The sequence below is a fragment of the Spea bombifrons genome, chromosome 2, assembly GCF_027358695.1.
Source record: "Spea bombifrons isolate aSpeBom1 chromosome 2, aSpeBom1.2.pri, whole genome shotgun sequence".
In the NCBI taxonomy this organism is placed as follows: Eukaryota; Metazoa; Chordata; class Amphibia; order Anura; family Pelobatidae; genus Spea; species Spea bombifrons.
In genome coordinates, this window is record NC_071088.1 from 122,770,603 (window position 1) to 122,787,046 (window position 16,444).

The window sequence follows — 16,444 nt, forward strand, 5'->3', positions numbered from 1 at the left end:
CCTATATGTGTATATATATATATATATATATATATATAATTTTTATGTTGCAGCATTTAACTATTTCACTGCCAGATAGTTGAATAGTTCATTAGTTGCCCCACTTGGCACAGAAATATATGCCATAGAATATATGAAACCAAAGCCATTAATAAGGTAATTTCACGTGCCTGGCACAAGGGAAGAGCTTGCTGCAGTCATTAGGGTTCAGACGTGACTACTTCATATTAATGAAAGCATATGAAAGTATCCTGCATTGTCTTTACATGGAGACACGTTACAGGTGCACTTGGCTTCCGTCGGAGATGCCTTTTGGCTTACGCTGGACCGTTTTAGGGTTTTTCTCATTAACTTGTAATCAACAACATGCACCAATATGCAAAATATTCTACCAGAAATCCTCTGGAGCTTAACACTTTTAATTAAAAAGCAGTGAAAATACTGCATCTGGCAACACCAGCATATCTGTTACTAGGTAGAGCTGCCACCTAGCTGGGTCTTACAGGGAAGTCAGGAACAATTTGTTTATGGCCAATAACAGCCAAAAAGGAGCAGTCACGTGTGAGCGAAGGCGGCAATCCTAGCGACAGTGTTTGATACTTTATTAGTGTGCCAGTTATTTAGGGAGCCACAGATCTATCATTGTCGCCTGTGTGTGGGTTCCTTTGTAAACCATATTTTATTTAATTGTTACCATTCTGTGCTAACATCTTCAATGCAAAGTTACACATCTGCATCACGTCGATTGAAACTGCTGCCGGAGTCATCAGCTTCACTATGCGCATTACGAAGCACCAACCCATGTAGGCTTCTCCTGCAAGAAGAGCTGAGCTGGCCTTTTATAATTGTCACAGAATGGGAGCCAATATTTACAGAGTCACCATATGAAGCATCAACACTTCATCCCGAAATGATGTACTATATTATTCATTCACATTCACCGACATTGAATGCTTACGATGATCCCCTTTACTGGCATGATCATGCAAATTGGGGAAGAGGAGAGAAGCTAATAGACTAGTCCTATGGTAACAAATAAAATATCATGACTGTTTCTTTAAAAACCTGGTGTTATACCGCTGAAGCTCTCGCTATAATTGCTGTAGAATCCCTTTAGAAGAAAATAGTGCAAGGATGAGATAGAAACCTAGAATCTGACTGCAGATAACAACCATTCTACTCATCTAGTTTGCCCACTTTTTCTGATGTGGAGACTAAATCTTAGATTCAGGACAACTTTATGTCTATCCAATACATGTTTAACTTTCCTTACTGTATTAGCCTCTACCACTTCCTATGGGAGGCTTTTCCATTTATCCACCACTCAGTAAAGAAAAACTTTCTTAAATTAAATCTTAGTCTCTTAGACTTAGTTTTAGACTGCGACCTCTTGCTCTAATGTTTATCCTTCTTTGAAATAAACTTTTCTCCTGTAATATATTTAAATACTTCTATCACATCTTCCTTCTCTCTTCTCTGCTCCAAGCTATATTAAAGCAGGGTCCCTAATAAAAAATTGAATTTTTTTTCTGAAAGAAACTGCTACTCTAAATTCAACCATACCGTAATTGCTTCCAACATCTTTTTTTGCCCTTCATTCCCTCTGATGACCTAATATTTACTATAAATGGCAAATGGTGCAGTGATGTCACATCAGACAATGAAATGCCCCAGAGCACTGGCAGCTTATAGGGACTGGGAACAGGAAACAGCTGCTACCCCTCCCCCGGAGAGGAATCGTTTATTAAGCAGGAAATTTATATCTCCCTACGCTGGTCATATATCAAAATACAACTGGAGCATTTCTCAGACAAATTGCTTATTATGGGGCAATCAAGAGAAACATTTCATTAATTTCTTCTGAGCGTGTCTACTTGATAAATATATAGAGCGTGTGTTCCTTCTCGTAACTGCTCCACCTTTGCTTTGATACATACGACCCCAATTCACTATAGGAAACTAGCTCACATCAAACTCTGTGAAATTCCAATCAAGATATTTTATTTTGATATCATTCACAATGGATGGAATTTTGCTATATATATAAAGCATCCAGTTACCTTAATTTTCTTATTTTTCTCAATTTTACTATGTAATTCGAATTAAATATTTGGAGCCACTATTATGAGTGCGCTACAAATGCGTTTTCTGTGTACCTATGGGGAAAAAAAGTTTTTTCTGCAGTAGCTCAATAAAACCTTTGTGTGCTGCCTTCTTGGCAATGTTCTTTCCTGGTGCTTTCAACATAAAGTGCTATAGAGATGCATTTTCAACTGTGTCCTGTTAGCTATAAAGTAATGTAAGTTGTCATAGCACCTTCATTCTGTTATGTATTCTTTTATGATGTCAAAGGACTGTTGTCTCTCACAGTAAATGCCTAGATGATACATAAGAAGCAACTGTGATGCAATTGTGATGTACCTGTGATGTACATGTCTCTACTCTACTTCCGAACTAACCAGGTTTATTAGCTTAATCTGAGTTGAGACACCTATATTTGGCATGAGGGGTGAGGTTGAGTCTGCAATAGTGTCTCGCACTAGAGCACAACATATGTATCATTCCTTTTTGGTTCACTGAAGTCCCAGTTGTCAGTTGAGCTAACATTACTGACCTCTTGAGTACACCAAACTCAACCAACCAAACTCATCCACTCTTCTAACCATTAGTAAACATGCTCTCATCACAAGTTGTGTTTTTGTTACTCACTAATAAATTAATAGAATTAATACATTATATTTTATCAATTTTTAATCTGTCTGGGGGAATTGTCATCTTGACTGCTTAGGCCCTTAGCCCTCCTCCCCATATGTATAAGGCCTAAGCACTCCACTACCATCAATGGTCACACCATACCGGGACTGTGAGTAAAGCATCAGCCACTGCTTTATTAATTACACAAAACCAGCACATAACAACCATGAACAACCTGCTAGATGATGGGTGACCGCAACAGGCAGTTACACCACAAACATTACCACAAGCTCTCATTCTGGCACCACCAGACTCTGCCGAGCTAGTCTCCATAAGCCTTCCTCAAGGCACCAGATCTTCCAATGACCAGCTGCTGGCCATGAACTTCGCTGCGACTACAAGGAGCAAGAAAATACACCCACAGCAAGCCACACCAAGCAAAACAATACAACAATAACATAGTGAGGGAGAATGGGAAGCTGGTCTGCGGTTCCCTCTGCTGACAGTCTGAATGAGGTAGAACCCTGCACTAAACTATCTTATTTCTCCATTTGCAACATTGTTGCATTCACTTTGATTACCTAGCCATATTTTGCTATTATTTATTGTTTTATATAGCGCCATCATATTCCTTGGTGCTGTACAATGGATAACCAGGACATGACAATAAGTATATAACATAAGAATTAGACTTACAGAAACAAAAGATGAGGAGGGCCCTGCTCGAACAAGCTTACAATCTAGAGGGAATTATTGACCCAGCAAGGGCCAGCAGTCATTCTCCCCCTTCCTAATTAGTCGGGGGGGGGGCTTATGTACTTTTCCTTATAGAGATTTTAGGGTAGTTTTTTCATCTGCACATTATTGTTATGTCTAAAGATGATCCACTCATATCCAGCAGGATTTAGAGATGAACAGTGGATTTGGACCTCCTAAAGTAGTACAATTCAGACGGAGGAATCTACAGGAATGTGTCTTTAAACTTTTTTAATAGCAGAAGATTTGTACATTGAGCCTAGAACGTTCCTTGATAAAAAAGGACTGAGATTGTCTTTTGTGATATGTAGTCGAAGTAGTTGCATGAAATGTCCCCATTATACTGCATTATACTGGGCCATCTCAACCATTCTTGCAGGTGCCGGTCCTGTATGATGCATAATGATATCACGATGCTGACATTTCTCCAGCAAACTCCCACAAATCCCCAGATTAGACAGAGATAAACACCCTTTATTATGTAAAATCACAGAATAACAGGGGTTGGAGGGGGTTGTTCACATGAGTTTAGGTCATCACTTCATCAGTCCCTGATACTTAGAAGGGTGTATATATACTTTGTTCCATTCTGTGGTTTAAACTTGGTGGCTGTTCACTTTGATTATTACTAAGCCTTTGTATAGAATTTGTCATCTGCAGTTCTGTGTTGCCCAAGTATATTTATAATCACAAAGGCAAATTTTGTATGAGTGCACAATAGCTATTCATATTTTTCCATTATGTTAATATTCAGGCATAACAATATTAAAGGCGCTATTCATTGTCGCCATAAAAATATTGGTTAGATAAACTTCTGCTTTTTACATTTGCATTACTTTAAATATCATTTTCTTTTTAGGCAAGGGGGTATTGTTCTGCATTTGATACACACGTTCGCATTGTTGCAGGGTTAGATGGTAACAAAATATGTCTACAATGAAGACGTCTATATACTTATTCCATTTGAATGCAAATGAAGCACACATTTATTTCATCGGGTATCTTCTCTGTATATAAAAACAAGCTCCCCGGCATTGTACCTGGCATTGTTTGCTGTGTGCCTGTTGTCCGGTACATAAAGGAATACTCCACAGTTACACATCAGTGTGTAAGGTAGGTTTGGCAAACAAGGTTATGCTAAGGATGAAGGAAAGTGAAGGAATGAGGTGTTACACGTTTGTAACGTAACGCCACATTCGAAACTTCATTCCTTGTACTGCTGAATGTCCATACTTTTTCCAGAAATAATTACTTAATTGTGTAAAACGTTCTTAATTTTGTCGGCAACAATTAATGGTAATGAGACACAAAACTTGGTACTGATGGGCTGTTGCCATAGAAACTAAGTTGGCTTCTGGAAGTTGAATGGGTATAAGTCCTATGTGTAAGCATGGGTGCAGCTTGTAGACAAACGAGTCCTCATTTTTAGCTGATAATGATGGACAATTTTTTTTTTATATATATATTTATTGTATTTACTGAATAACATTAAAAAATGATCCTCATAGGTACTTGCTTATTATGCTAATGGTATTCTTGAAACACAGGTAAAAGTAATTTACTTGGAAAGGGTATTAAAAAAATCCAACAGTTGAACTTTGATCATTTATATTTTCTATATGAAATACAATAAATGTAATATAAATTTGCAGACAAATCTATGTAAAGAAATATCTTTGTGTAGCCACAGGATAGCACGTGCCCCCCCCAGGGCTAATACCGGCCAACAGCCCACTGGACAGAGATTTTAACCTTATCTATTGTGACAATTTCAACAACAACAATGAGAAAGAACAATTTCATTGTAAGCAAACAAGACATGTTGGTGTTTCTTTAAGATTGTTCTACTAAATTTTCAGATAAAAAGGAACTTTCCGTAGAGACGTAGGAGCTGTTAACGGTGTATGGGGTAGCCTCTGGTTCCTGGTATATAAAAGAACAATATTAGAACAGATGTGAACGGTCAGTTGACTCGGCACCCTCTTCTTCTTCATGACTGATCGGTCTGAAAGAAAGGTTAAGAGTTTTCTCTTGTTCAGCGAAACAAAACAAATGCTAATGGAATCTGTATCAACTACTATCTATTTTGGCTTCTCTTGACCTTTTATTGGTATGGACATTTAATTAGTGTTCAACGTTGTGTCACTTGATACAGAAAATGATAAATTTCCATCATCCCAAAAAGGCTGTTTGTTGTATGTATTTTTTTTTCTTGTAACACACTATAAGAAAATTCAATATAGAGTTCGATGGCAATTAAAACCTAGCAGGCTTCCAGTTTTATGTCAAAGAAAATCAAATTTCATGTTTGAAATTCCATGTTAAACTTGCTCAGTATTGCCCCTTAAAAATGACGTTTTGGCTGTAATTAAGTTATAATATAAAAATATTTTTATGATGGCCACATTACCATTTTAAAACACCTAAAATTTTTAAATATAAGAGCGTCTGAAGGTCTAATATGCTGATCACCCCCCAATACTCCAATAGTTCTATAAACAATGTATTCTCACATGTCCCTGCATTATTTCTCAGCCCATTTAGATTCTGACCCAACCAAACACCATCTCTGTTTAAAAATTCAGATCATATGTAAGTATTTTCCCTAAACATGTGAACTGTCCAAATGGTAATTTTTTAAGTAACACTGATGCATTATGAGTCCCCCAAGGCAACAGTATTTTGTGACTTGGCATAAATGTAACTCTTGTATCTTATCTCTCGAGTACACCGGTAGGTAAAATGTTACAATACCTTTACTATGAATCCAACAATTTATGACTAACCAACATAATCCATAATCATACGAACACATAGTGTTAGACACGCAGATTACACAGATATATGTCATATTTAGCGGTTATAATTGCAAAAATATATGCCCATAAAACTGTATATCTATCTACTCAAAAGAATCACACTCGGCTATATCATTGGTTAAGAAAATATTGAAATAGAGCTTTTTGTCCATGTTGGATACTAGGTGTCTATTATATAAAAGATATAGCATGCTATGTGACGTATAGTGACGTATAGAGACGCACAAAAAAGAACCCGAAGGAGCACTTGGCTGAACGCTAGGTTATACATCATGTTAGTGAATAGTCCAATGCAGTGTATGGGATGCATCGGCCCGAAATCATACTATCGATCACGCTAATTATAATAAAAGTAAGGCACACTATTTGAAAGATCAAAATTACATTACTGTGGCAACATCTAGACAACATTTATAAGACAACATCTTTAAAAATCTGTCGCGGCCGTATGGGTTACCATCAGAAATGAACTCCAACGCATTGGGAACCCGTTTAAAAAAGGGACAGGGTAAACATTAGCATATGTATAGAGGCCAGGTGCATCCCTAGAAGCTAACACAACTGATGCTGGGTTCTAGACAAACAATGTGACCTTCTGCTTTGTGTATTGCGATTGATTACATTAGGGATTCGTTTTCATTTACTGGAATATGAAATAGAAAAGTATAATTTATAGAAATTATGTTGACAATATAGAAAAATATAGACATTTATAAAGATTTATGATGTAATAAGGAAAAAATGTATAGAAAATATAGAAATTTACAATGTAGTAGAGTTGATCAACAGATGCAAGAATTTCTTTGATTCTGACACAGAGGGTGTATTTTGTTACCTTTATTTATGATCATATATGATTGTACAATTATTATTACAATGTGGACATTGCTGGATTATGAAACATGAATCTTAAAAAATATTGCATGCAAAAAAAAAAAAAATTTTTGATTTGTAAAATTAAGAATTGATTGTTCTTAAAATTATTTTAAATAAATAATAATAATCATGTAAATTCCCTTGTAAAATCCACTTAAAATATAGCCACAGATTTTATAATTTATTTACTTTATTTATCTATGAAAATTCACTTGCGGTTTTGGTGCTATTTAGGTTTTAGACAGTATCCTTCTGGGTTTGACTGTATATGGTTTTTTATCTGTAGTTAGAAATACAAGGAAATACTGCCCTGATAAAGATGTGAGGAAGAAAATGTGCTGCTATCTGGTTGGGTGAAATAAACTTATGTGGCATACAACTGATCCATAAAAGTCTTTAATGGGACATATGGCAGAGCACAGATGTGACCCTCCAATAAAGACGGTGTCCATTCACAGAGCATATTGAAAAGGATGGAGGTATTGTTAGTTTGGCAGATGGCAGAAAGGTCAAACTGCATAACAATTTGCTCCTCAGGATGATGGACTTGAGTGTGAAACGTGACCAACACAGTAAACTAGCTACTTGACTGTAAACTGTTATAAATGTCTATATTCTTGACTATGTGTAAGCACTACTATTTTATTCTTTGTTTTGATTTTAGTTCACCAAACCCCACTGATACCCCAGCAATGCTTATAAATACACATACGTAAGTGTATATATATATATATATATATATATATATATATATATATATATATATATATATATATATATATATATATATATATATATATATATATATATATATATAAATATATGGGAACTTCCCAGGGTAGGCTACCTGGAGCTTTCCCTCTTTTGGGGGACTGGCTTAGTGAAGGGGCAAGTTTAGCTCCAGACAGCTTTTACTGGGTGGGGAGTAGGAGGGAAGTAGGCGGGGTATGGGCGTGACTAAACGCTACGCCGCTGTCCAGAAAAACATGAAACCGATATGCACAGATATGTTTATTGAATTTGTAGGAGTATTTTCTGCCAACCATATAGCCAAGATGCCAATTTCTTATTTTTGTTACGATATGAATTCAATTCTTAACTTCAAAACACTTCATTTTATAAAAGAGTTTCTCCATATAGATTTCAGTTTCTCAATAAATACGTTCAAATATTGATGTTACTGGTCCACCATTCATAAACATAAAATAACAAAATATTAAGCTTAAAATGACCAATTGTAATACAGTACTGCCAAATATACTGATTCCATTTTTCTTTTTATCCACATTATGTATTAAACCTATTTAGACCAATCACTTGGTTGATAAAAATAAACTGGGTGATTTGAACTGTGTGCTTGAATATTAAAGAGAGCAGAAACCTCGCCATTTTCTAAAATATGAATCCATGAATTCTGCAAAATATCTTCACTTAAATGTAATATTTATACCCAGTATGGATTTAAATGCCTGGAAGCAAACGGTAAGTTTTCATGGCCCAGGTATCTTAGTATCATACTACAGTTCACTTAGTATAAAATATAATACATTTTTATGTTTGGAATATTTTCTTATCCATACATGCAGGGTTGTGTCTTGTAAATTCATGGCCTTTTCAACTCGAGTGATGTCGATGTGAGCACAGACCAAACCTTAATAAATTTGTTAATAACTCTTTGTGAGGCAGAATTCCAAAATCTCACATGTAAAACACTAAGAACAAGACTCACATAAACGTATCATTATGGTCTATAGTGTATGTCGTTCACCCGTATGAAAACCCAGACGCCCGTAATTAGCCATTTCCTTATTAGCTAGGATAATTTGATCAGTTTGAGCAAATTAGCTTTTTAGGGTATGTCTGCTAAATATCCCAAATAGTTTCATGTGAAAAAGGATTATTTTGAACATGACTGATATAGAACATGTATGTTCGTTTAGGTGTAATTGCTGGCCATATATCATATATTTCTGAGGAAAAGTTCTATAGAAGAAATAACCAAAATGAAAACTAATAAAAATTCCTGCTGATTTCTTTAACTTAGCCTTTTGCACCCGGATTGCTATTTATTGATTTTTATTTTTAAGGAACTCCGTGGCTAAACTTCCACACCTTTAAGTAACTTTCTTCATTTTTTTCAATGAGCACTTAAAAATTAAAGCTTCTGCCCAATTCAATAAATCAGGCCTGGACTTCAACACCGCTACTCTAAATTTCAAGTTACTAAGGAAACTCTGAAAATGATTAATGCAGACAGTTTTTATGTTTTATTTATGAAAGGTAACATAACCGCTATGTATATAGCACTGTACATTACACGTAACATAACACACTGAATGAATGCAGGAACAGTGTGAGTCAATCATCTAAATATACGTCTTATAATAAACGGACTCATTTTGTTGTGAAATGTCAGGCCTTCTGATGTATTTATAGCCTTAGTTGCTCGAGTGGGAGGCAGTTTGTAACTACTACAAAACGGGCAGCATTTATTGCCCCTTAATAGCTTTCCCATAACGGGGAATCTAATAAAAGCCTTAGTTTTGACGTTAACCCATTTTATCCTTAGTTATGATGAAATATTTCAGCTGAATAACAAATGTACACAAAGGGCTTTCCAACATATTGTTAAGAAAGAGCCCAAGAGAAAATGAAAGGTTAATTACCTGTATAATTATCATAAACTGTGTGATGATAGAAGGTTAAGGTTAATAATGTCATTAATCTCATACCCTGAGTACACCCTCAAAATACTCATTCTGATGTTTGAAAGACCTTTTCATGTGACATATTAATGTGGTCAACCGTTTTAGCGTGTTGGCTTCTCTCCCATCAGTCCAAGACATGTATATTGTGAGTGATCATGACTGATCCAATTTACTAATGCAATTGAATAGAATTTATAAAGGAAAGAGCAACAAAAGAGTATATATATATATAAATTAGTGAGCATTTTTGTAGGTTCATCTCAGGAAATTATATTCTTGAAAAATATTACCTTTTGCTCAAGGCCTCCAACTAGGGCGGATTAAAGATTGATAGATTTTTTTTTCTTATTACAGATCCAACGAGATATTTGTATCACTTTATAAAATAAGTAATGGGATAATTCATTCGCTTATAAAACTACTGTTTGTGAACATTTTACTGTGCACCTTGTCTCTCTGGTGCCTTCTTCAAAGTGTCATTCATACATGCTCTTCTCATCAATCAAACTTAAGTAAACCTTAATCTTCACCATTTGAATATTAAATCTCTCTCTTTTAAAAATAGCCAATTTTTCTGTAAGAGAACAGTAGATACCCCTTTGGCTTATCTTCATTTTGTCCTAACGAGTTCTCACCACACCCCATTTAGTTACCAAACCCCAGAAGAATTTGGATCCCAAAGAGAAAAACTGTCTTTCTAAATAATCTGCCCTTTGTAACATATGCATAAAACATGTTATCGCTTGATGTCTCAATTTAAGTTGTTAAAAATAGATACAGATGTATAATGCTAAACTAAATTTATGTAATATTCTCTTATCAATTAAAACAAGTTTCCGAGCTCTTCCATAAGGCGTTTGAATTTTATTTCTATTGTAGGGATAGTTGTTTGAAAACACAAGAGTTTCTGCGGAAGAGGTAGAAAATTATGGACAAGTGCTGATAATAAAATATTCATGGGATTTTGCTTTCAACTTTACTGTGTAACATATTGTTGTTTTCTTTCTACAGAATAATGAATATGTCATTTGGGAGAGACATGGAACTTGAACATTTTGATGAACGGGATAAAGCTCAAAGATACAGCAAAGGATCTCGGGCGAATGGACTCCCTAGTCCTACCCATAGTGCCCACTGCAGCTTTTACCGAACCCGTACCTTGCAAGCTTTGAGCTCGGAGAAGAAAGCCAAGAAAGTTCGGTTTTATCGCAATGGTGATCGATATTTTAAAGGAATCGTCTATGCCATTTCCCCTGACCGTTTTAGATCTTTCGAGGCTCTCTTGGCCGACTTGACCAGGACTCTATCCGATAATGTGAATCTACCACAAGGTGTGAGAACTATCTACACAGCAGATGGTGCCAGGAAAATAACTTCATTGGATCAGCTGATGGAAGGTCAGTATTTGCAGAGTTTAATCGTATTGTCTAAATAAGATATATGATTTCTAGAACTTGTGGAAATGTGACTCATTAATCAACAGGAATTGTCACGTAAAAGAACTTTACATTAATCAACAGAGCACCAGGAAGAATGTCAAACTACCTGGGATATGTGTAAGGCTTTCCTGAAGAACAATTATATTTATCTATAAGGCAGAAATGCTTGAACAGATGAGGCAGAGTAACTGGTTTCTCTATCATCATGGCTAGACTTTCCATAAGTCACATGCCTACAGCAGCATTTTAAGGGGGGCCAAGGAAGGAAAAGAGGAATGGGTTATTGATGGCAACACCCACGTATACATTTGCGGTGCCAACTTTTTGCCAACTCATGCCTACTTTTAGTGATTCATTTCCCCATTTTACAAATGCATGCACCCATTGTATGCATCTGCTTTGCCTGCAGAGCCTTTTTATGTTGGTGGAGAAGTCACAGAATCTGTGTTGTGAAGATTTCTTAGTCTAGAATATAACTTTTAAAGTTCCATTAAAATGGCAGAATTCAACATCAACAAAATAAATCTAAAATCCTTTTTTTGTGTCGGTGATTAAGCCAGTGAAAGTATTACTCTCAGGATCCTTGCATCTTGAAACGAGGATCCGTGAACTGTTGAAAGTGTTTAGACCAATTTACCATAATAAAACGGCTTCATCCCAGAAACAAGCAGTGAGATATAAATGTTCCTTGTTTCATTTGCATCCTTTTGCTAAATTAGACTAGTCACAATTAGCTTGCAGCTGTAATATGTGTTTAAATAACTGGAAAATCATTTCGCTTTCCCACATAACTGCGTTGATTATTTAAATGTAAAATATAGTCTTTTCATCATATTCCAGAATGCGTGAGCTTTGTAAATATTAATTTTATGATACATTTCCATTATCGTTAACAGCGATCACAAATGAAGAATTGTTTAGCATGTATTGGTATTTTTATATACTTTAACATATCAAAAGCTAAAATGTTGTAATCATCCAGAAGGCATTATGTCTGTTCTTTTTTATGTTTTTATATTACGGTACTTATATGTGCTATTGTATTAATAAAATTGTGCAATTTAGGTGTGCTTCATACTAATTCATTGTCAATCAAATTAAAATTGCTTTCCATCTTCATTGTACATATAACAAAAAGAATATGGCGTTATGGGATGTCTTACATGAGATGATATATATCTCATATATAAATATGAGAATACATTTTTTTAAGCATTATATATATATATAAATATATATATATATATATATATATATATATATATATATATATATATGTGTGTGTGTGTGTATATTACTTCACAATGAACCATGTTTTCTTATTTTGCCCCATAGAAGGTGATATCTTGATGATACTGATTTCTATTGTACAGCAGCAATATTTGTTTTTTTTTAGATATATGTTTTATCTTTTTATCCTTCTCTTCTGATCGTTTTAATTTAAGCTCAATGTTACTTTTATGCATAATCAATATTTCATTTCAGCTAATTAGCATTTTCCAGCTTTACCCATTCATAGATACAAACTACAGCAGTAGGCTTCAATGGGGGAGTGCCGAGGCTGGTATAGTTTTATAAGATGTGGCATAATAAAATGTAATTTTAACTAGGACATATAAAACCTTTGGGTTGACTCTAAGTATAGTAGTTATGTATTTTATATGTAAGTTTTTTATATATATATATAATTATTTCTAGGTGAGAGCTATGTGTGTGGATCAATCGAACCTTTCAAAAAACTGGAATACACAAAGAATGTAAATCCTAACTGGTCTGTGAATGTGAAGGCCACCACTCCGACTCGTGCTGTGCAACCACTTGCCTCCTCCAAACCCAGCACATCTGATGGCAAAGAGGGCAAAGATTTCATCAGGCCAAAGCTCGTTACCATCATTAGGAGTGGCGTGAAACCACGCAAGGCTGTCCGGATCCTCCTGAACAAGAAGACGGCTCATTCCTTTGAGCAGGTCCTCACAGATATAACTGATGCCATAAAACTCGATTCAGGAGTGGTGAAGCGTTTATATACACTTGACGGAAAACAGGTATGCAATTAATCCATCACATTTGACCTTTAGTTTTATGAAGACATTTAAATAAACCTGCCTGTCAGTGTGACCTTTACATTAATGAGCAGACACCAAAAAGTACACGTTGAAAGTTTGAAAACATTTTCAGAACTTTTTCAGATGCAACAAAATGTTTCCAGTGTGCACAGACCTCTTATTTCTGATTGACTTCTCAGTTTGTATCTTTTCAAATATATGTTCAGACGCAGATTAGATTTATTGCCTTCATAGTGTAATAAGAAGGTAATTTTCTGTGCCTAACTGTGATTAATGTAAAAGAAGGTTCCTTTGGTAATTGTTCTACTTTAAATATTTTAATAACTGTGTTAATAGAGCAAAAAGGAGAAAAATAGAGCTAAATAAATGTTAACACAAATCTTAATGAGTGCATCTAAGGACCTCTGAGGTCTCGAAAGCTAATGTAAATTTACATCTTATTCTATGTTGGCCCAATAATAGCTATTAACATTGATGAAAGACTCTATTTCTCTTGGGCTAATATGACAATATCCAGTCTTCTTGTCAATTTCCGTTTTTAAGGAAGAAAGCCCAAAACATTTTTGTACAGTGTTTAGGAAAGTAAATAAGTAAATAAAAATGTATGATATTTATAATGGACTATACAAGATAGTGTACATGTTAAGTTTCAGTTCTTTGCTTTGACATTTTCAAAACCTTAAGCTTACAGGCAACACTTTGGCCAATGTGGACTATAACTCTCATAACGCTCAGATGGATAGTAATGAGGCTAGGATTCACAGCCTACAATAGATGAATTCCCAGAGCCTGAAAATCCCCAGTTTCTTAGATATTCATTTGCCAAGCGTAAAAAATGGTCTATATTCAACAGTTTAACACAATTCAACTAAAAAATACCCAAGCATGCCACACACAAAGATAGAAGACGCATTGAACATATTGAAGTCCAATCTATTGTTCTAGAATAGGCTGCATGCCTTGCCCAGTCTGTTTAGCTTTCTGTTACAATGAGATTAGCCAATTCTAATGAATATAAAAAAGAGGATCAATGTTACAATAAATAACCTTGTGACTGTTCATAATGTGATTACATGTTCTCTGATAACTAACGTACGTCTGGGAAAGAAAGGTTTTTACTACCTATTATTGCAATGGAACACAGGCTTATGTCCGTGAAGAATGTCTTGGCCTGTTTATTGTAATGAAGACAATAAACCTAATATAAGAGATGTATAAGTCACTATTTGTGACTGTGGTAAGACAATATTGCTCTTGTAGGTGTAAACAAAAATGTCACTGAGCAGTTTTATTGAATAGAAAAATCTCACAGCAAACTAGGTCTACCCGATCTTGGTCTTGTCTTTCTGCCTATCCCATTCTTGTTTAAATTCCCTAACAGTATTAACATCTACCACTTCTGCTGGATGCCTGTTAAAATCATCTACCACACTATAACCTAATGGTGATATGGATTTGTATTTTTCTACATTGACTTAAACATGAATTGAAATTTTAAACTTCTATTTCTAAGATCATTCTTTAATTAATGTAGTTTTCACTATAACAAAAACCCATAAAAATGAGATGGCATAATGTATACCTATATGCTGTGATAAATGGGCCAGCATTTTTAAACGTGTCTTTCTCGAGTGGTCTGGTCTGGATACCTCGACATATAAAGATTGGATTTAGAAAGATCTATACAAACTGTCCAAATACAATTTTACACAATAATTATATTTAATGCAGGTTATATAGGTTATACATAATTACATGAAATGCAATAAAAACAGCCTGTGAAACTATACATGATACAGTATATAAAACCTTGTATTTGAATTGCTATCTGATTTTTCAGTCTACATGTCATTGTATCCACTTATAGAGCTTCAACAGATCCCTCAGCGCTACTGCTATAGAGAGGGAATAAAAATTAACAATAGCCTTAAAAGGGACAATTTAAATAAAAAAAGTCTTAAATTCATAATAATGCAGTCATGTTTCTCATGTTTTTCTATAAATATATTTGGTAAGGATTACTTATAACCCTCATAATACATGGACATCCTCTTTTCTCATTCACTGCTTCATCTGTTAGTTATCTCCAAAACAAATGGGGTAATTTCAAAGCAAAAGCTAGAATATGTATTAGGTCCCAGGCTCGGCAATGTATTTTAGTTAGGCTCAGCCCTAGGCACCACTCACTTCCATGGCTGGTGTCCTCACTGTAATGTGTTATCCTGGGTCTCCACTTGGGATGAATGGCACCTGGTACAGTATACTATGGAGGCTGTGTCAGGTCCTTCATAGTGTAAATAGGCCAGTTGGCATGATGGGCTCATAAAGCATTGACACACTGGTGAGCCTGACCAACCATTAGGGTGACCGGCCCTCTGTTTTGGGCAGTAGGGCTGAGGTAGGGCTAATGCCAAGCACACTATAAAATGAGAGCAGAAAGGACACGGTTATAATGTAAATGATGTCTTTTGTTCCTCTGGCTATATGTCCCCAAATCTTCAGATCATTCTAGGGGCAGTTTCTCCCCTTTACCTACCTACAGGTGTACAATACTAAAGTCCAGCAGATCATGCCACAAAGAACAACCTTACATCGGTAGAAGCTGAATCTAGTTTTCACATATAGGGAACACCCACATAGTAGTTCATGCTAAGCAAAAATTATATAGTCTTTATTATGTAACACATGCATTATATATGTATTAAAGCAATTTTAGCGGTTTTATTATACACAGAGCAATTCTTCAAGTAATATGTAAAGCATTACGTGCAACATAAGTGCATATCACCCACTGCCTTGTCTGTTAGATATTCCATAATCCATGGAAAGTACTAACTGCTTCCAATAATCACATAAATCTTATGTTAATGTCACATTATCCTAAAATCACTCTTAGCTACTATATACGCCATGACTTTTTTTACTTGTATTGGGACTAATATCACTTCTCAGTGACTGCAGAAGTGACCAGGGCTTTGGGGATCCCTATGCAGTACATGTGAAATCAGTGGAAAGATGTCTATATTATAGACATTTACACGTGGTAGGAAGAGTACATATAAAAAGGCCTTATTCACTTTTAAAGT

The 16,444-nt window shown here is 35.2% G+C and overlaps 1 protein-coding gene and 1 long non-coding RNA gene across 5 annotated transcripts in view; one reads left to right on the forward strand and one right to left on the reverse strand.

Annotated features, from left to right (window-relative positions):
• Window positions 1-16,444, reverse strand: part of LOC128474093 (uncharacterized) — a 165,327-nt gene that overhangs the window by 36,194 nt on the left and 112,689 nt on the right. The gene's annotated exons all lie outside the window — the stretch shown is intronic.
• Window positions 1-16,444, forward strand: part of DCLK1 (doublecortin like kinase 1) — a 133,841-nt gene that overhangs the window by 2,338 nt on the left and 115,059 nt on the right. For all 4 annotated transcript variants that reach the window (XM_053456349.1, XM_053456347.1, XM_053456348.1 and 1 more), the window contains exons 2-3: window positions 10,865-11,250; window positions 12,991-13,337. In XM_053456349.1, the coding sequence (XP_053312324.1) occupies window positions 10,869-11,250; window positions 12,991-13,337 (729 nt within the window). In that variant the 5' untranslated portion in view covers window positions 10,865-10,868. The remainder of the gene's footprint in view (window positions 1-10,864; window positions 11,251-12,990; window positions 13,338-16,444) is intronic.